The sequence below is a fragment of the Cydia pomonella genome, chromosome 16, assembly GCF_033807575.1.
Source record: "Cydia pomonella isolate Wapato2018A chromosome 16, ilCydPomo1, whole genome shotgun sequence".
Classification (NCBI taxonomy): domain Eukaryota; kingdom Metazoa; phylum Arthropoda; class Insecta; order Lepidoptera; family Tortricidae; genus Cydia; species Cydia pomonella.
Genome location: NC_084718.1, coordinates 8200380 through 8223443, shown reverse-complemented (window position 1 = coordinate 8223443; position 23064 = coordinate 8200380). Strand labels below are relative to the sequence as shown.

The following is a 23064-nucleotide window of genomic DNA, read 5'->3' as shown; positions in this document are numbered from 1 at the left end:
GAAGGCGAAGGCTGCGTTCGCTCAGTTAAAGGCTGTTTGGGAGTCGAATATGCTCACGCGACGAGTTAAACTTTCCCTCTTCGAATCCACTGTGAAATTTGTGTTGCTTTTTGGCTGCGAAACGTGGAGAGTGACTAAAGGCCTAACTAATAAACTTCAGGTCTTCATCAACAAGTCCCTCAGGTCGATCCTTCGCGTTTTCTGGCCAAAAACCATTCGAAATGAAGACCTATGGAGTATATGCCGGCAAACACCCATTGACGAAGAAATTGCGACACGGAAATGGAGATGGATAGGACATACTATTCGAAGAGGGGAAACGAATAATGCTACCATAGCTTTCGCGTGGAAACCGCCGGACGGAAGCCGTGGCTCCGGGCGTCCTGTACACTCTTGGCAACGGTCCGTCCAAAGAGAGTTACGAGCGGTCGGGTTGAGCTGGAGCGAGGCCAGAGGACGAGCTGAAGATAGGAAGGCGTGACGCGAGCTTGTGAAGGCCCTTTGCACCTCTGGGGTGCTTTAGGACAACAACATAGTCTGGCAAACACAACTTGTCAGTCCCTTTCTCTTGGATGCTAGTACTAGCGTAAGACAAAGATAGTAAGATTTTGTCTATGTTTGCAAACATAGTCCTGGGTTACTGTCCTATCCTGTCCCGAAATTGTAGTGAGCGTTGATAGTAGGTAGTAGGTAGGTTGGCGTAACTACATAGTCTAGCCCAGGATAGATCGGGAAATCAAATGTTAATAAGTTTTTGGCACACATTTTATTTTTGATACAAGCTTTTATCGCTGACTGTATTTTTCTTTCTACAGGCAAATATGTACCTACTCATTGAGACAATTCTGAAAACCCCAACCAAACACAATTAGGTTGCGCTGTTTCATCACAGACTTCCTATGGCCACCTCCTGTTTCCATCATCAGATCAGCTCGATGGTACCATATTGTTGCATTGTTACACGACTTACAAATGTAGGTATGCAAATTTTCAGCTCAATCGGAAATCGTGAAGTGGGTCAAATTTGTCTTCCAAGATTTGACCCACACAGGACAAGTAAAATAAAAGCTTGTAAAAATAGAAAATTAGACAATGAAGAAATAAATACTTGATACAATTACGGTTTCGCTTGCAAGTTTAATCCAGCCGGCCTAGCCAAGGTGACAATCGCTTTCGCTAACGAAACGCTTTGTGTCTCTCTATCACTCTTCCATATTAGTGCGACAGTGACGATTTGCACGTTGGCTACGCGGCCTGGCCGTATGACATAATAATAATATAATATTATGTCATATAATATAATATATGAGATAACCTAACCGAATTAGGTATCTAAACATGGGTAAAGAGGATTAATAATATCTTGTATAAAAATAAAAGTAATTATAAAATAAAATAAAGTTAATTGAGTCATTACAGGTGCGTAAATAACATAATAGGTATATGAAAAGCAATCTTGAGGCCTTTCTCTAAATTCGAAACCGACGAAACGAAAGATGAAAGTGGAGGACCCGTGCGAAATCACCTTTTCATACAAACGTAGTCCTCATTTTCCTCTCTGGATATTAAAACTTGACGATTTAAAAGTGCTTGTTCATATCAACCACAGCTATGCCCCTACGTTTAATTTTTTTCGAATTTTAATTATTTTTATAATTTTAAGTATTTAAAATTTTGTATGAAAACTGTTTTTCGCTCCAAATGGGGACTACGTTTGTTATGGAGAATCTTATTTCCTCTTAAGCAACTTCGTTAAAAATTCGTAACAATTTTTGCAAAAACGCAAAAAATTAGAAAAAGGCTTCTAAGAATGCGCATGATGTCCACTAATTTTAGTTTTACGCCCTCTGTCATTATTGTAGAAAATGACAACAGTTCATAGATTCTAAACTATCTCAATACAGTTCTTGCAGGGTACAGTATGTTTACATAATTTCAAATAGATGGCGCTAAATATAATTTGTGTAAAGCGACATCTATGATCATTTACTTGAACTTCTAGACATTCAAGAACATTTCAAGAACAAAGACACTGGCGCTATAAAATCAAAAGATGGCGCTAGGAGCAATAAATCTGCTTCACCTAATAGTGATGTAAATATAAACAAAAGATACTTGACCACCTATTCTGAATGAAATCTGTTTATTACGCCGATTTTAGAATATATTGTCGTAGCTTATTTGATGATCACTAATAAGGATTCACCTTGGCATCGATAGAGATGCAAACTTATACATTTAACCTTTATTTTTAAAATTTAAGCGGTATCGATTTAAACGCAACAAAAGCATTCAATGGACATCCCTACCCGTCTGTTAATGTTGTCTGTTTTACCGACTGAGCACTTTTAGAGGTTCGTGGTTGGCTAAACGCGTGCGCGTCGCGTTTTTATTCCTTCTCTTTTTCTATTGGATTGGTTTGTTTTGTGTCATGTCCGAACCCTTGCTTGCAATAACCTGCTTGTGTATTTTTTGTTGTTAAAATTAAAGTAACTATTATTTTAATGGTAGAAATAGTAATAAATTATAAGATAGTATTGTGATGATAAGTGTTGTGAATAACTGTACACTAGGCTGGGAAACTAAAGCGGCACCGTGGAGTCACGAAAACGAAGGTAAAAAAGTTTTCATTGTTCCTACTGACGCTTCGGTTACAGCGAAAAACTGGAAATCGATCCGTGTACAAGTATTATTTCCTCCTTGTAAATAGTTATAAGCTTCGTTTATTCTGGTTTGGTTTTAAATTCATTTCAAGGCGCATGTGGAGTAAACATTCATTTTTACTAGCCACATGGGTCGATAATCTCTAGCGGCGATGACAATTGTTTGAATCTCATATTTTTCATCAAAGTAATAGCTCAATCCTTTTGAATGAAGATAGCACATAGTTTTTGACTATACTGTTGGTAGTTTGATTAGTAAGGAATTAAATTGAGGTTATAATGGATATAGTATGTATGTGAAGCTCTGTTGTGAGTCAATACACAGCTGTATAAGTACTCACGTCACAACTATTTGTGTATTTATCAATCAATTTTCCTCTTAGCTTGTGTTGTTATTTAACTTATTTACCTTCATAAAGTCAACTTTCCTGTGTCAAAATTTTGTCTTCAAATAGATGTGTCAAACTTAATAAACTATGTCATTGTTCTGCTGTTAATGATTTAACCTTTCCTAATCTAGTGACGAATTTGTTCATTTAACTATCAATATCGATCAATGCCCATGTTTAAGTATTACATATTTTAGTTCCTTATAAGGTAGAGGTACAATTTTTATAATAGAGTTGAACCAAGATAATTTGCGTGCAATTTTAATAGCCCAGCCTGTGCAAGTCTAAACTAAACATCATAATTTCATAGAAGTTTGACGTTTAAAATAACACCTGCACTGTCTAGGCTGTCAAAATTGCTGCCAACTTATTTTGGTGTGACTCTAATTTGCACTGTGAGCTGCAGAGATAGTTGGCTCCCCTGCATACAATCTTCTATGAAGGAGGGTCAGTTATCTATGCAAGTGACTGTACATTTATTTGGTCAGTTTTTGTACATGTGAAAAACAAAAAATAAAACATAAATATATTTATTTAATCAATTATGTATTTGCAATTATTATCTACAAGTAACTGCCATCTGTTTGGTAATTTGTATATTCCTTTCTTGTAAAAATGTTCCGGTTTGGAGTCGAAATACTTTGACACATATGCACGAACTTATGGACTGACCCAGTATAATGATGTTTGTATACTTTATAAAGTATGAACCTCAGTACATAAAGTCCTTACATACATTGACATAATTCTTATCAGTGTGACACTGATATCTGTAAATTGATATATATGCTAATGCACCAAAAGACTAATGTAAATAAATTTGCAGATAATGGAAACAGTCTCAAATATGTTTCAACTCATGCAAGATACACACTATATAAAGCATTTACCTATAATAACATAGTTTTCAAACATAAATTTTCATAAATTAATAAATACATACATTAGGGCTCTTTACCCCTCATTTAGTTTGTTTTAGATAATCTATAGCAACAGAAAAAACACTTTCTGCTTAATTAAAACTTAATATTCTATTATATTTTCTGAAAAATGGAAACTAAAATGCCACTGAATTTTTTTACTGGCAGTGTGGATTGATAATTGTTCATTCACTATGACCCTGTAGAGATAATATCAATTGTAACTAAGATTAAGATGTTATAATGGTTCTAAGAAGCCATTTTGTTATACTAATGATGTCATTTCAACATTCTAACAATAACCTTCGGAATCTTCCAAGCTATCATATTGTATGGTGGCAGTAATGGCGCACCAAAATTCTTGTCTATGAATACGAGATGGAGCTGTGGTTTTCTTTTTTTTTCTACAAGCCCAAGAAATGTGGAAAGCTAAATTATTGATAGGATTCAAGTCTTCCATAGATGACTTACATGCACCATGTATACTTTAATCATTTCTCTACATAGTCACTTGATTCTGAAGAAATTGTCTCATCATCTTACTTTCATAGTTTTGTGATAGCAATTAATAACACATCAATGTTGTGTATAGTCAGTGATACTATTCGCTTAGCACCTTTGTATAAAAACTTCTATGCAGGGGGGGGGTTGGTACATATTCTCTGCACCTGATTGTACATCAGTCAGACCTCGGACAGGGTGAGCTGTTTTAAGAGTTTGCATAATATGGACATACCTACGTAGTCATTCAATGGCAGATGTGATGTAATTGAATAACGAATTAAATTATTCTATTCAGATCTTTACATAACTAGCAAAACAAATTAATTGTATAGCAAGCCTCTTTAAATGATAAGCATATTATTTTATAAGCTGGTCTTCGTCTGCTTCTGTCAGTCAGAAATTAGAAGACGTCATAGCTAGAAACCCAGACTTAGATCTGTTTAGGGACTATGCTGAAAAAATTTCGGAAGGAACAGATGTGGACGGTATTTTAATGTACAACTTCACTCCGCTCACTTCAGTGGAAGTAGAAAGGTCTTTTTCCATCTATAAGTGGATATTAAACTCAAGAAGAAGTGCGTTAAAAATTGAAAATCTAGAAAAAATTATAGTTCTTTATTACAATAACCAATAACAAAGAAAAATTTGAATAAATAAATAATACTTACTCGTTTTGTACATAATGCACTGTCATTTTTGTTTAATTATTATTCATGAATCCTTTTTAATATTTCATCTTGAGGCATATCTATATTAACATCTACACTTGACATTAATGACGTAAAAATGGCTCACTCTGTCCGAGGTCTGTACATCACTCAATTACTCATACCTAAATGAGTTTTTCTTTGACAAATTATTACCATCATCACCAGTTCACTACCAGGCACATGCCTACTCTTACTGTACATTCTGCAGAAGGGCTAGGAGTGGCCAAATGTTCAAAATTACCTAACCACAGCTTTACTCAGAATAAAAGTGTGCAAATCATATTAGACACTTGGCCTGCACTCTTCTGTTGCTTACTGTGTGAGAAGGTACACCCAGCTGCAAAAGTGCAGGCCACTTGATGAATGATTCATTCCTAATCAGATATATCTTTATTTTAACATACCAAATTGTATAAAAGCCACGATTCAAATTCAAAATTCAAATGCAATTAGTGCATTTTTTGTCAGACAACAGTAACTTCAATTGAGGGGTTTTAATGTTATTGCAGGTGTAATAGAATTGGCAGTATAGTATATGTAGGTATACCTAGTGAAGAAAGTATAGAAAAGTTAAAAAACACAATCAACATAAATGATTATGTGACTGCCATTTTTTTTTGCACAATACATGAACACACAAATGGTGGACTTAATGCCTTAAGGCATTCTCTACCAGTCAACCAACGGGTTAAACTAGAAAGATTAAGTAGGTGCAGTGTCTCGTAAAGTGCCATTGTCGTGCCAATCAAATTTTGACAAAATTATGATATTTATTGAGACAAACAATAACCTGCACCTCACTATGGTGGTGGCAAAATATCCCTCAGAACACCTATACAACCACGGGCTTCACGATTTTAATGCAGTGCATGAATGACAATGATCTGTCAATCATAACAAGAACAATGTGCAATGCATTAAATAATTAATTCTTGTTTCAGGTAAATGGAAGAATAACTGACAGTGTTTCATGATAGTTTCAAGGTATTGTATTATTAGCAACTAAGTGCCTTGCCCTTCTTGCAAAAAGTGTTTTCATTGAAAAGTTATACCTACTTATAGTACCTATTATTGAAGCAATTTGATGGCTCTAGTGACACCTGGCGCCTATTTCACCATGCTGACGATTGACACCTAACACTCATAATTTTATAGACAGTTCCGGGTCGATAAGTAAGTAAATTAAGTCTGTAGCGTCAATACATATTTGTTGGATCAGCAATGTACGGCGAATTATCATAGTCAAGTGACAATTGTCACAATTATGAAACAGGGGCCTATTGTAAACTCGAAATTGAACACAGTAAATTTTTCGGGAAATATAAATTTCCGTAAATGAAATTGCTGGCAGAAGATAGCAAATATCCGTCACGATATCACTTGTATATTGGCAAGTTCAACTTTGCTTTAAAGCATAACGTGCTTTACAACGACTTTTGTTACAAATGTTGCAATGATAATACACCTCCTATTTTCCTATAATATACAAAACAAAGAACAATAATCATCGGATGATAAAATTATCCCTTTACTTTCACCTTGCGATCTCTTGTTACTATCATTTTAGAGGAATTAAAATGATAGTACGTGTGCATTACGTAAATTTTAGAATAAAAGACGATTTGAATTGAGGAAAAAGCACTAAATGAGATGTAACATTTTGGGTTCCACAGACATAATATTAAATTTAAAACGCCCCTCCGTAACTTCCAAAATTTCCCGAAGAAAATGTTACAGAGATTTGTAAAGACCTCTTCAACAATACCCCACACAAAGGAGAGTGCGCTCCAAAAATATATCCATTCGTATACTACACATATACATAAGTAAGGGAAAGTTTATCTGAAAAGGATACGTATCAAAATCGGTAAAAACACAACACTTATGGGATCACATGAGTTCTGTGTCTGACTAAATGTCACATACTTAAGAAGTTACCTACTACAATGGTTATTATCTCCTTAATAAGTGATTTGAATATAATGGCTTATGTTTAAACTTGAACAATGATTATGGTCCGGTCAAACGGTTAGTATGTATTCCTTTAATACCTGCCTGCCTTTCAAAATGTACAAAACACATGAACACTGACATAATGGATTTGAAACAGACCCAGATGAACAAAGAGACAACCCAGGATCGACCGACCTGGGGCTTGAGAGGCACGGAAAGAAGATGAAGTCATGAACACTGATAGAGAGATTAAAAATATATATATTATATCGTTCATTAACAGTTTTTTTAGCTTTTACCGTTCTTATAAAAAAAGAAACGCAATTCTGCACAAAAGTGGAAGGAGGAGGAAAGATAAGCAGTTGAAGACTTCTTTCCACTTCTATACATTTATTAATACACCTTATAAAACCATGCCCCCCGCCGCGTCTGCCTGTCTGTATATTCGCGATAAACTCAAAAACGACTGAACTGATTTTCACGGGATTTTCACCTATTAATAGATTCTTTAAAAAGGTTTAGGTGTATAATTTGATAAACCCGCGCGAAGCCGGGGCGGGTCGCTAGTGTCTGTAAAAGCTAAACACTATGTGCATGTGAACTTAATACATATTTTCTATTTCATGATGGGCATATTTTTTTGAGATGTACCAGGATTGTATTAGTAACACCCTTGGAATCTGACTACGCTGTTCAGCTTCTAGCAATTTGTCGTAAGCATAAGAAACATGAGCGAAAAAGATGCTAAATAACAAACAAACAGAACACGACCTTATTGTAAACACATTAATAACGTGTTCAAATATTTTACATATTACGAATATACTTTGCGGAATCATTTATAAAAGCTTCTAATGTCGTTTGCACAACATCGTGTGTTTCCTGAGGATGCATCCTCGACTCAAGTTGCACGAGTACTCGCGAAGGAACGCTTATTCTTATTATTATACGAGGCAGCCTACCTGAACCGCACCGCTCCGTGAGTGTCAGCAAAAAAGTAAAAAGATAATTTTTCGACGACTCGGGCCTCGGACGAAAGAACAAAGGTTTACTCTTACCTAGTTATAGCTAGTTATTCCGGCTCCCCGCAGGTGTAACTTGTTATCTTTTACCGAGAATTTCTTTATTTCCTTTTTACTGAGATAACTCGGATGTTTCTATGGCGTGAAAGTATAGAACCGACGTAAAGCACTTTGTGTTTTTACTGTGAAGAAACTTTATTACTATGGCACCTTGCTGGCAAACTGATATTATTGTGTTGTCTTTCTTCTAATATAATAATAATAATAAAATAATAAATAAATATTATAGGACATTATTACACAAATCGACTAAGTCCCACAGTAAGCTCAATAAGGCTTGTGTTGAGGGTACTTAGACAACGATATATATAATATATAAATATTTATAAATACTTAAATACACAGAAAACACCCATGACTCAGGAACAAATATCCATTGCTCATCACACGAATAAATGCCCTTACCAGGATTTGAACCCGGGACCATCAGCTTCGTAGGCAGGGTCACTACCCACTAGGCCAAACCGGTCGTCAATATGTATTATTAAACATGTTGAATAGAATTTGTCGAATATCGTTCATCCGGTTTCGATAAGTGATACCGATCATCACGTTAGCGAATGTCGATGGCAAAAAACTTGCGGCCGGTGGCATTCACCCGTCGCCGGTTCACAAACTCAGCTGGACCCCTTGCGTTCTAGGCCTTGAAGTCTATATGGTCGCTCAACCTACCGCTAAAATAGCCTCTCGCTCTGAAATAAACAAAAATATCTGAGAAATTCTGAAGTATTTATAGAGTGCGGATATGGCCGAGCGGGGTAACTATCCTGTCTTATGAAGTGACGGTCATTAATCTTTATACCTCTCTCGCGCTTGGCACTCGTCACAGGTTTTATGGTGGGTGCTATAACTTTACTGTCATAGAAGAATCGTTGAACGCTGGTAATGCTATAAACACATTGTCGCTAAGATGCCGTATTTTGTAATTCTAAGTGTTTATTACATTCATATAAGGCATATGCGTCGGGTATTGTTAACAAACAACTTAAAACATATTTTACTTTTATGTTATGAAATAGGTAGTTTAAAATAATGTAATTGTATTAAAAGTAAAACCTTGATTGTGTAGAAGGACAAAGTTAAACCATTTTTCAGAAACGATTTAATCTCACTTTACATATGGCAGATATATTTTTTTTTCTAAAATATTGCCAGTAAATCAAATCAAACATAAAAATTCACTAAAGTAAAGTACTAAAGTAAAATCTGAAATCTCATTTGAGTTGCTGTACTTGCTGTAGAATTAATGTTATTTTATAGCAATTTTATTTGCTTTATTATTACTTAATTAACATTATCCAACAGAATAATAAATTGTAGCGATGTTCATATTCGTTCTGTGCTCCTAATTAATTAAGCGCCTAATTAAATAACTAATATTTCGAATACGTCAATCAGCCCGACTCTGAAATAGCAATTACTTTAGCCTTGATGGACAAATTTTATTAAGTAGTTACATTCCAAACTTTCGCGTTTAGAACACATTTTAAAACCGGGTCTATCGCTAATTTATTTTGTTACCTTTAATTCCGACGTTTTCGACGGATAATAAATTGGCGATAGACCTGGTTTTAAATATGTTTCAAAAAGTAGTTACATGCTCGTAATAAGACCACGCGTTTTAAAACAGATCATTAATGAGTATCTAAACACACAAACCGCTGAAGTACACTAGTTCTCCTCACTAAGTCCTCTAAAACTGAAACAACAATAGTTAGCAAGAAGAGACCCTTGAAAGACAATTTGTCATAGACCACTTTGTACTTCGTAGTCTCATTAGAGTAAATTGTAAAATAATTTATTATAAAAGCTAATTCACGCTTGTTCAGGACTACGTCTTATCAAATGCCACTCCAGAAAAAGATCCATCTAAATTTAAACAAGTACTTAGACAAGGCACATAGCAATAGGTAATCATTTTTGCCCGTAATTTTGTGTTTTCTTGGCGATGAGAACCTAAGGTCGTCGTGCCATAACTGCCACAGCTTAAGAATGCGGCTTCCTCGATGACCTGCTTGTTTCCCCTCAAGCTGCCAACATCGCTAATTTCTACCTACTTTAGAGTCCGCAAGATTATATTTTTTGATGAGAAAAAACGTATGTCATTGTAGATTGACTAGAAACATGCTAAGCATATCCGTTTTTTTTGTTTAGACTTCCAGAATAATAATTAACTCACAAAACACAACACTGGTGAACTCTACGCTCTATCGACATTATAAAATTTGTAGAAAACCAAAATACAAGTAATTTAACGTCAATAAGGATAAAGAGAATCCGCTGAACGTGGCATTGAACAACGTTAGAACAAACGTAAATCGATGTACCTACAATGCCACGAGGCGGAAGACTAGTGTTCTGCAAGATTCCGCAACAGACATTGGGGTCTATCAAACGCCGTTTTGACGAAGATTAATTGAGTTATTCATAACGGCCCAACCTAAGCCCGATACTTGTTAGACAGTAAGGACTTTTGTCTCGAGCTTTGTTAATTTCCTGCACAATAGAGGCTCATGCGAGACAGACGGCTCAAGGAACACTTTCTATTTTGGGTTTCGCGAGTACTGAATGTAATGTCCGCATCGTTGCTCACATTATTATGCTAATTAAGTATTAGAACTTGTTATATACAAGTTGATGGCGTTTAATCGGATTATAAGTGCCAAACACAATTGACATGTGTATTTTTAAACCATCCTTATAATACAAATCCTAGCAAGCAATCCCAACCAAAACAAATTTCTTTTATCCTTATCTACCACCTTCCATCGTCTGTCTGCCAACAGTAAATACTTAATATACCTGCTCTTAAACACAGTCAATCCTATATTCGATCGTCCTGCATGGCCCCACGCTTCACCCTCTTCAGCAGTCTCATAGCTTTTTGTTCAAGTAACAAAGGAAATTGTCTCTTAGTGAATGTAACGAAAATGAATATAAGACATCTTTATATTCTCTACCGTTTACACGTAACGTAATGCAACACGTCGTTGTCGCCTATTGTAATATGAATATCGTTCACGTTAAAATATAAAATCCCTCAACTAATTTTGTACTAAATCACCGCATTTAAGAAGGATACGCCACCTACCGCAACCTTGCGGTCGTCGTGCCCATTCGTTAGACCTACATGGACATAATTTGCTATTTGTGTAGGTCCTCGAGTGGGTCGTTATATCTCATTGTTACTACCGAACCCATTAACTAACGCCTGGGCCTAAGTGACGCTCTTTAATTATCGCCGCACAATTGTTTCTTATGATGTCACCAGCTACTGAATTCTTAAACCATCTTGACTGAGCTCTACCGTAAATAGTATGACTTGAGCTTGACCTCTAGACTCGTAAAATCTATGAGTAATAGTAGGTCACGCTTGAAGTGGTTGGCCTAAGGCAATTCACATAGTGAGTTACGGCTCATGCAACTCTGTTATCTGCCTAAACGACTGTTCCGTTATCTGGATTGAGCTCTCATGTTTCGACTCGACTCGTGTCAATATTTTTTTATCAATCATAAACAAACAAACTTTAGTTTAACTTTATGAATTTATTTTCTTAGTAATATTCCAACCTGCACCTCGTTTCAATACATATACATATCAATTCAGGGCTGGATCTAGGATAGAGCTAGTGGAACGGTAGGAGAGCCGCAAAATGGCAAATTTGAAAAAAAAGCTTTAAAGTTACCCGGGCGAGCAAATACGCGCGAAATGGTAGGCCGGGAATGATTTCAGCTCTCGAAAATCCATATAGATCACGATTCAAGCAGAACCGACTTGCAGAAAATAAGAGGTCGGATACGACTATGGTGAGTTGTGTCAAAGATGAACTGGCAAGTTGCACCACAAGTACCATAACGCTACCATGTCTTCTTCTTCCTCACGTTGTCCCGGCATTTTGCCACGGCTCATGGGAGCCTGGGGTCCGCTTGGCAATTAATCCCAAGAATTGGCGTAGACACAAGTTTTTAAGAAAGCGACTGCCATCCGACCTTCCTACCCAAGAGGGTAAACTAGGCCTTATTGGGATAAGTCCAGTTTCCTCACGATGTTTTCCTTAACCGAAAAGCTACTGGTAAATATCAAATAATACTTCGCACATAAGTTCCGAAAAACTCATTGGTACGAGCCGGGGTTTGAACCCGCGACCTCCGTATTACAAGTCGTATGCTCTTACCGCTAGGCCACCAGCGTTTCTAACGCTACCATGTACAATTGTAAAACATGCATAAGTTGTGTGCTGTTGCTGGAAAGCCATGAAGGGGAGATTCTAGCCCTCGACAAACCACATTGTCCTCGTTGCGAGGCCGATGACCAAGCTGCAGGAAAATAAAGTTAGGAAACGACCCAAAGGATAAGTGCTTATCCGACGGGGCAAAAACACCTAAAGGCTTAGACTACACAAAAAACCGGTCAAGTGCGAGTCGGACTCGCACAGGAAGGGTTCCGTACCATTATCGATAAAAACGGTCACCCATCCAAGTACTGACCCCGCCCGACGTTGCATAACGCGGTGATTGGATGAAAACCTCGAGATTGGAGAGAAATATTTATTTTATTCTGCTTTTAGTATTTGTTGTTATAGCGGCAACAGAAATACATAATCTGTAGAAATTTCAACTGGCTAACTATCACGGTTCATGAGATACGGTGACAGTGACTGGTGACAGACGGACGGACGGACAGCGGAATCTCAGTAATAGGGTCCCGTTTGACCCTTTGGGTACGGAACCCTAAAAATAAAAGCATAGCGTTCCTCATAATGTCGAAGGCGCGAAGCGTCTCAGCGAGGCGCGATTTTGTATGAGTCAAAGGCGCGCAAGCGTGATGATGAGCAAGCTTCGAAGCCCTAGAAAGCCGAAATGCGCATCCCGAGGCCTAAGGCTGAGTTACGCAGAGCCGTTTCATTCTTAGTGTTATATAAATAAATTGATGGTGAAATAAAAGGCCTGACGGTCGAGTTCGGCGCCCCGTGAAGGCTGAATACCCGAAGTATACCAGCAACTTCCGCTTCCAAGCGAGGTCAAAGACAGAGCAGCATGAGAGCTAAAATCATTGATTTAATCCCTAGCTCTGCTCTCCTGCAGCTCTGACTTCGGCCTTACGTGGAAGCGCGCCGCAATCGGACACTTTAGGCCTTCGGCCTGCCACTCCAACTTATCCATTGATGCAATTTGCTTTTCTTTTGCAAGCCTTGCCTTTGGCTTCGACCGGAACCTCGAACCCGATGATCCGGGTCATCAGTTTTATGCGGAGCTTCGTCTTTGGCGTTGTTTTTTAAATTTGTTCTTGTCCGAGCTCAGCTCTTCTGAAGCTCTTCTTTTGGACCCCCACGAACGCGCTCCGCAGGAAAGTTTCAGCCTCGCGTATATTTATTAGCCTTTAGCACGATTCCAATCTCCGCTTTACCGACTCTGGCCTTTGGCCTTGCACGGGAACGCGCCGACGCAGAAAGCTTTGGGCCTTCGGAGCTGGATCGTTTTTAAGTTTTTGAAATAAAGTGTACATGATATCCACTAACAGCCCCCGTTCAGGGCAGTCTAATATTGTGACGTGACGGACGGGTAACTTCAGAACTTAATACTGAGCATGGCCCGCCATGCTCTTGGCCTGTTTTTTTTTTTTTATGAAACTGCAATGTGGGTAAAAAAGTTCAACCAAGGGCGCTAAAACTGAGTCTCGCTCTACTCTGATCGAGTGCTCGGGCTGGCACTGTATATCATGTTAATAATCTCCATAAGTATAAGATACCTACCTCCCTACAATGACAGGTCATTGAAACTGGTTGTAAAGTTTAAAACCAAATCTACTAGTACTTACATATCTGGACACTGAAATTTAATATGGGGTCGTAAATTGTAAAGAACCGCCTTAAACTTCCATTTCATTCTTAGAACACTCACATATAATGAAATAAATCATAAACTGCAAACAAAGACCCAGAGGGGCTTTAAACCTACATTAGATACTATAGTTACTGTGAATACCAGTTCTCACAGCGTAAATACTTGAATTCCCTACTGAGTCATTTAGCGTTGCCAGCGTTTCAAATAAGAAAGGAAACTGAAATGCAAAGTGCCGCCAGACAACAAGAATGGGATTCCTCTACAATCCACTCACGTACGGCTGTTGTCAACTTTCGCAATGTTACCTCGCGACACTCAAATCGTAAGTAGACTCGAAGGCTAAATAGCAGTCGAGGTTATGAAGCCCTCTACATGAAGTTCCAAACTGTTGAGCCCCGCCGTGTCGAATGGGAACTTAACACAAACCTTAACTTTCATTTTATTCGAAAAGGGGTTATAACTTTGTTACAAATTGTTTCCGAGAAGATTAAAACCCTTTGATAGCCCAGCATTTCAGAAACTTGCCAGATCAACGCATCAAAGCGGAAAGCTTATTTTCTTTGTACAATGTTATTTAAATTGCTTAAATTGGAAGATCACCAGCTTTGCGGTTTAATTGAATGCGTCGTCTAGGTAAATATGAATAAGTACGAAGGTGACATTGAAGGTCTTCGTTCGGCCCGAAAGCCGTGTCCCTCCTCTACTCTACGAGCATTCATAATTACTGTTAAGCCATTCACTTGTGAATTTTACCTTGCGTTTACTTTATGGTGTGTCTAAAGTAGGGTAATGTGATTAAATCATTCATGTGTTTAACTTCATTGCTGTACAATTAGTCGGCAGTTTCATATAAAATTTACACCGAAGTAAATTCCACTGGCAATGACTTACAGTCATTACAGAATAGTATGTCAATAAGATTCATGATAACCTTAATAAATCTAGAGTCTAGTAATATCGTGATGGGAAATGATTAACTCACCAGGGTCATAATTGATAACAAAATTTTATTTTCCACTACTGGTATTATTTCAGCGGTAGCCGTGTAACACGATCAGTTTAGCATCTCGGCCTTGGCTTACTCTGGGCGTTCCCGCGATAACTTTAATTAATAGGAGTATCTACCATTTACTGCCTTGGTAAAGAAGTAACGATGAATTAATTACTATTAGTGCGATTTATCCAATTAAATGCATACCACAACGTTAATTTGATTATTTACAAACTAGCATTAGTCACAATGTAATTCCAAATGATTAGTTTTTCCCACGAGAGTTGCGACAAGTTGCAAAATTATGTAGAATTTCTAAATCGTACAATAGCTTTTTTGCTTTGTGAACATTGATATTGAAGAGTCTGGGTGCATAGACAAAATGCCAATTGTTGACGCTCCGTAGCATAGCGTAGTTATCTCTATTTATCACTCTTCCATATTAGTGCGACAGAAACAGTTGCCTTTCGTTCGCTACGGAGCGTTAGCGATTGGCATCTTGTCTATGCACCCTGAGCATTTCTGGTTATACCTAATGATAATCAAGCTCTAGAGTGCATTTTACGGGTATTCAAATCAAAAATAAAATTAAAGAACTATAAAGAGTAAGTTGATGATACACGTGTGACGTGATCTCTGTAAATTGAAAAACTTGCGCGTAACATCCTCGGGCGCTCTATCAACTGCACGCAGGCGAACGGTTCGAGTTCGACCCCGTGACGTTGGATATCGGAATGGTTTATGGGCAGTGCCGTGCGTACACGTGCCACGGCAGTTAACTGACTTAAACTGAAACAACAACGCATAACGAGAACTCTCTTCGATTAATTACGATACCAACTCGGGAAACTGTTATGTAAACGCCCAACCCAAATCAAAATGTATAGTTGTTCAATATACACACTTACCTACATTTATCTTCATACGTCATATCATAATGGTAATAAAACTGAATAAAACCTATTATATTGCTAAGTAAGCGTTCTCAGGTAGAGTTCAACAGATATGGAAAATATATGTTTATTTCTGTAAGCACCCCTATGTTTACGTACCTACAAACTTGTCAAATTTTATATTTCCACCTGTAGAAATGAATATTTTTTTAAAGGTACGAACGGTTTCGAAAAGAAAAACGGTGTTTCGATTTTAAAATAAAACTTAATTAAGGAAAATGACAATTTCCATTTAAATTCACCTGACTGACAACAACAAAAACAGAAAAAAGAGCAAGAAAAATTGATTTAATTAATTAACACTGAGAGTGGACCTATATAAAATTTAGATGTTATTGTTACTCCTATCAGAGGCGAGGTTTCAAATGGACTAATCGTATGGAAACTAGGCACCAAGTTCTATGGTTTTACATACCACTATTTTTGTATTGTTTGTCGGATACATTATTATTCTGCTCTATCGACACAAACCTGTGTAGCACTCGTTTCATATCTGTCGGGAGCTATTATTTCTAAGAGAAAAGTATTATATCAGGCTTTTCGCGGAAGCCTTTCATGTCATGATGGATTTTGTCAGATTGTGTCGTCTCGGCGGCACGGTGGAGCCGCGGGCGAGCGGCGGGCGCGTTATCATAGGGCGGCACATGGCAGCCGCGCGGGGGCGCCGGGCGCGATTGTCAGTCCCACTCGGAGCGACGTACCGACCGATCGCCTCGCGCGCCGCTAACGCTCCAACTCGCGAATCTAACATCTCCGTACACGAACTATTACAACTTTGTGTTGCTTACTTTCGCGCCTGCAAGCTTTTAAATTGAAGAATTCATTGATAGAGTTACTATTTGCCTGTAATTTTAACTTAATCCAAAAGTTTATCGACCCCAACTTTGCTGCCATAACAACCCTTATTCACTTCTCTCGTAGTCGCTCCCTCTAATTATTGACTCCCCTAAAGTTTTAAAAATCTCTCTCGATTCGTCCCTTTTATTGCTTTAATATTTTTATTACTTCGCTCTCAATTCGCCTTTCATCGTGCTGTTCGTCAGTCGATGCCATTACGATCACGTTTCCTTCTGTCCACTTCCTCGACCGTTTAATTACTAGACAGGGACAATTAATTTTTTCTCGATTTCGCTAGCGTCGCCTTCCGGGCGCGAATCTAAGTTTCCACACAGTTTGCGTCATCATTATCTGTATTTAGGTCAATTAAGTCGCGTTGAACCATGACACTGCGTTGACATAGTCGTCATAAGTCATCATAGTGTGTGAATGTGGTGTTGGGCGCCCCGGCGAGGACTTAGCGGCGCATGAGCGCGGGCGCCGCCGCAGCGGATGTCCACGCCGCTGCCCAAGTGGTGGATCGTGCAGTTTGGAATGCCAGCAGCTCTTGACCTAACTAGGTAATCAACTTAATGTGCTACATCGTTAACAAATTTCCTAATAGCTATGTTTTTTTTTGTATTGTACGCTTCGTTCGTACATGCAGGATGTCCCCATTGATAGAAAACCATCACGTCTCGCCTGGACAAAGTATTGTTTTTTGACGCCTGGACTGGATATGATGAAAGACAAGCTAAAGAAACCGTCTGAAATACGTGAATCGCCATGTCCTTATCACGCGATTAAAGAACGATAGAATCTTCCTTTTCGGGGAAACCATTTCGATTCTATTGTTTGTCTAATTTTCCTTCTAACTGATGCATTCGGATTAAAGTACCGTACCTACGAAGGTTGGTCCGAAAGTTGTTAGCTGATCCGTCTCTACGCATGCGATTTGTATATTATTTATACCATTGTATTGTGAGATGTAGAGCAGAGCCCAACTGGGGAAGTACCTCCACCTTACAGAAAACAGCAGCCAAATAACACTAGACCCTACTCATAGTGTTGTGTTCCTGCCGGTGAGTAAGGTTGCCAGAGCTCAACGAGGGTGGGAGGGGGTTAGGGTCGGCAACGCGCATGTAACTCCTCTGGAGTTGCAGGCGTACATAGGCTACGGAGACTGCTTACCATCAGGCGGGCTGTATGCTTGTTTGCCACCGACGTAGTATATATAAAAAAGGGCACCTTCAGTACTATTAAGATGGTGTAAATTTAGGTTAGATTTAAAAAAAAAAAAAAACATATTCGATTAATTATGGCAAAAATTACCGTTTTGTCGAAGTAATTGCTAACTCTATACATATCAGCTTTCCGTAAGAGATGTATACTAAAAAAAATATTCGCATTTGTTTCAATCATTGACATATATCTAAGGACGGGCTTTACGGGCAATAAGAATGGGGCCAATACAGCGGCGTCTCGCACACGATTTCGAGCCAATCGTGTAGTCTAACGCCACAACGCGATTGGTCGCAACAAGATTAGACTGCACGATTGGCTCGAATTTGTGAGTGACACCACTGAACTAGCATCTTAGTGCCTGTAAGGTTTTTCCTTAAATATATGTCAATAGTTTCAATATTTTTCATGGCCATAGCATTGAAATATCTTTGGATTTCCCTCACAATGGTATAAATTCAAAACACCTGTTTTTTTCGTATTCTATTGAATTCAAGGTTATAAATCCATTAATGTCACGACAAAGATCGATCTCAATGTAACCAACGATCACTAAAAAGAAATTGATTTATCCGTAAAGAGTAGGACTCTATGGTATTTGTTCAAGCAGATATCATTTAATGTAGAAAGCTAAGCTAACCATGCAGACTTAACCATAGAGACTATACATCTCTGTTATTGTAGTAATTATTTATTTTAAGATTATTATAATGTAATGTTTACCCAGGTATTGGCTGTTGTATTTATAAATGTTATTATGTATTTTTCATGTCACTATATGATGTTACTATAAATGTTATATATGTATATATGGACTTGTAAATGAGCCCTTGAGGCCTACTTGCAAAATAAAATTTTGAATTTTTTGCATACTTAAACTCTGATTTATAGTTCCGTGAAATTCTGCCAGCTGTCATAATTTGAATTCCATTATTTTTATATGTAGTTTATATTTCTTGGGTGAATTATTTAAATGAGATACACATTGACACATTCAAGTTGAGACTTTTGAAAGCCGAATAAGATGGGTCATCATAACGTAAACAGTTTTGCAATTTGTTTGGGGGTATATTTGATTTATTTTTCGTTGAATAGTATAAGTATACTAGCCATTTATTTCATAAAGCTGAGACCTGCGGCGGTATCATGGTCGCATTTTTATCACTTGTCATGTCATGCGTCACTTTCGCACTTACCTATTTGTTAGAACGTGACAGACATGATGACAGATGATAAAAAACCGACTATCTTAGCCCGGCAGATAGTACTAAGTATAAAACCTAAAGGGTTACGATATATGAAAGTCGTTACAATGCTGCCTGTATCAAATATTTTTCAACCCAGGTAAAATACCTATTATTCTCTCATGTCTCAAATAGTGTACCTACTTTAAAATTAAACTATTTTTGTTTTCACGAATAAAGTGTTATTATGATTGTAAGTAAAAATTACTATGTCAAAATGTATTTCCAATATTTTATTTTGGCTTGTAATTCTCACCACAAGTTTAAGGAGTATTATTTTGCCTGGCAGTACCAGGAAACATCAGAATTCCACGGAACTAAAAACAGAGTTTAGATCCCGTTTTACTCAACATTTCAGACTAATTTACACCGCTAATGCGCTTTTAATATTAAATGAAAAATCAAGAATCCATTAACTGTACTCACAGTTCTTCAAAACATTTTAATAATTTACGAGGATGGATAATCTCTAGCTTATATTTAATCAATATCCCGGACTGCGGACTCTAGTTGCAATGTTCAACGACATTAAACGATATAAAGATGAAAGATAAAGATAGTTAGGCATATTACAGTGCGCTTATCAACGTCAAATAAAGCTACACCGGCTCTAACCCTACACCTCTGACCCGAGAAGATTTAAATCCCCCCTCAATTGGAGGAAGGTATCCCAATATGGACCGGCAAGAAACTCGGCGGGACACATCTTTTCAAAACATTACATCTTATAATTAACATGCATTAAATAAGAAAAAAAATACAATTTAGATTACTATAGAAATCATGCAATTACTTACAGTAGCTACTTTCTTTATAGAAATTTGATAAAAAATATATATACATATAAAACCATACAAATACGTAGCTCTTAAATAAACAGTAACTGTAGCCGCCGTGCAGGTGTGAGGATCTCGACGACTCAATAAAACTTCGATTTATAATGAAGTGTGTTAGATATAATCTTCCAAAAGGTCTGCTTTACAAGGGTTCTTGCCAAAACGGTTAAATGTAGAAAGTGGGTGTTGATAGTATGGAGGATGATGAAAGAGTGAATTTCAATATTTGATCGGTACAAAAGGTGGTTTAAATTTAGGTGCTTCTAATTGGCCGCGATACAAAATATGCGGAGCGTTCCTATTGGTGCGTTTGAAAAGCCTCCGAATACTAGCCGAGCCCGACGGCTGCGTTTAGCTACTGCATTGGGAATATTTTTATATAATAATAAGTTGCATTCGCAACAGTAACACTGGAAATATCAATATCGACCGCGGTTTTCATTAACCTAAATGTCATCGGTTTTTCGTGACAGTCTTTCGAATTATTGCGCTTAAATATTCAATTGTCATTTAAGGTACAGAATCAATTTAAAGCTGGATTGAAGCGGAGTCTTATCTTGAAGCCCCATTTACTCAATACAGATTTTAAGTGAAACGCCCCTAAAATCGAAACATAACAACAACTCTAGAAAGTAATTTTCTTTGTTTCGATGTTTCACCGTTTAGTTCCGTTGATAATGCATCTTTTGCATTTAGTCATCTATTGGTGTTGGGTGTCTCTCAGCAATAAACGACAAAATCTGTATAATATATACAGAATAACAATATAATGCCCTCTGCTAAGGGTAAGATTTAAACCATAATAAAAACAGGTTGATATCGTTTCGTCTTAATAACTCTAAAACGAATATGTAATTTCGAAATTGTCAATGTACCTACTCCAAGAACGGTCTGATTTCGATTATGATGCCCAAATTTCCAACAGCCATGGGAATTATTACAACCTATCCCGACTTCTACTTCCAATACTAGTTAATTAGTTATGTTGTGTTATTAGGACCCTTCGTATTAAAGAACCGTCCGAACTGATTGCACCCACCCGTCTATAATCCCCAAACGTGGTGCACTGGTGCAGGTACCTTATTTAATGACATTACCATGTACATTATGCATTACAAGTTTAATTACGCATCTTCCCACACTCTACCCATCTAACCAGACAACATAGTATACGACTTATATGAAAAATAACGTAATATTCCACGTCTTTATAAACTGCTAGTAGTAACGGACTCCATCACTCCTCAGTATATTTTTTGTTGGTAAAACGGCCCCGAGTTGCCAGTATAGCAATGAAATTTTGTCAACACGATTGTATTCGTAGTCCTATTGCACGGAGCGTTTGTTATTGCAAAATGAATATTGATTACTACTACAGCGTTAACGACGCAATTCCTTATCAAGTGTGTCATAAAAAGGTCAGTTTGCTATGGAAACTGGTTACATTTCTATACATTTGTTACTAAATATTAACTACGCGATTTCTGTTTCTTCCACTAAATGCAAAACCTGTTTGAGGGTATTGTGCATACAATTGTAATATGTATAATTATTTAAAAGAAGAAATTCATGTAACGCTTTGTAGAAAATTGCATAAGTTTACTGGCCCTAAATTCTGCCTGAAAGCTCTACACACACTACAGAAGACTCAAGCTTCCATTGTTTATATCAATAAGTAAGTCAAATTTAAGGAGATGTACTCATAGTGTTGTGTTCCTGCCGGTGAGTAAGGTTGCCAGAGCTCAACGAGCCGGGTTTAGGGTCGGTAACGCGCATGTAACTCCTTTGGAGTTGCCAGCGTACATAGGCTGCGGAGACTACTTACCATCAGGCGGGCCGTATGCTTGTTTGCCACCGACGTAGTATAAAAAAAAAGATGTGGTCTCCAAAACACTGATTTAAAACTTTCACGATTTTTACACATAAGATCCCGAAGATTGAGTCCCGTTTCTATAATATATTAATGTGGTATCCAAAGCCTTATTATATGAATGCTAACATTGCCATTACAAGTAATAACACTGTTTTCGCTTGTTTACGCTTTATATTACGCTGATCTAAAGCAAGAATTCATCAATAAGCACGAGAATAACAATAAAAATGTGTCGTCAAATAAAGTCCTTGGCCTTGCTTGCTTCGGTACATCACTTTTATGGTTTATATCGCTCTCTCATATTTTATCCTTGCATTTTATATTGATATAAATATTCAATTGCAGGCTGTAAGAATATTTTTATTCGTCCATTTCGTTTCCACTGGCTCATCGAAATAAAGGCTGATGTAGTCATAGCTCACGGCGTTGGAATTGAAGTGGTCGTGTAACGTTTACGAGACGTTTATATTAAGAAGGACGTACCACCCGCGACGCGCGGCGAAATCGGAGATACTCTGTTGGTGGCTATAGCTATCCATACAGGCATCACGATACCGTGGCGTACTCGCCATAACATTAATATGCATGGTTTTTAGCGCTGCATTCCTCAACTACTATGGATATTAATCGCGCCATGCATGTATGTTTTCTGGCATATCGCCGTAGTATTATTTTTAAATATTTTGGTTCACACACCTGACTGGTGTCCGATAGGGGAAGGTAAGCTCAAATATATTATTGAGACTTAAATTCCTTATATAATAGAACATAATTTCCGCCGTTGCCATTCTGGCCTCCGTTGTGTTTACTGCCGTTAAATAAAGGAGAAATATAAAGACCACGACGGCTCAAGGCCGCTCAGGCTAGGCGAAATCCAAAATAACACAGCTAAATCCTTACTATACTTAGGTCATACTGAATGTTCCGATAATCCCAGAAACTAGTAGATATATAACACTTTATATAATTTATATTTCAACCTTTTATAAATCCTTGTCTTGACACTTTCTGACAATGCTTTCTTTTTTTCGATAGGATCAACCT

General features: G+C 37.5%; 1 protein-coding gene across 2 annotated transcripts in view; it reads left to right on the top strand.

The window, feature by feature from the left end:
- Positions 1 to 2348: 2348 nt before the first annotated feature.
- LOC133526330 (protein gustavus) overlaps positions 2349 to 23064 on the top strand; it is a 91813-nt gene continuing 71097 nt past the window's right edge. Inside the window, exons 1-2 of one of the 2 annotated variants that reach the window (XM_061862889.1) lie at positions 16608 to 16854; positions 17208 to 17406. In XM_061862889.1, the coding sequence (XP_061718873.1) occupies positions 17339 to 17406 (68 nt within the window). In that variant the 5' untranslated portion in view covers positions 16608 to 16854; positions 17208 to 17338. Of the gene's footprint in view, positions 2616 to 16607; positions 16855 to 17207; positions 17407 to 23064 lie in introns of those variants that run through there. The other variant, XM_061862891.1, reaches the window with a different exon arrangement.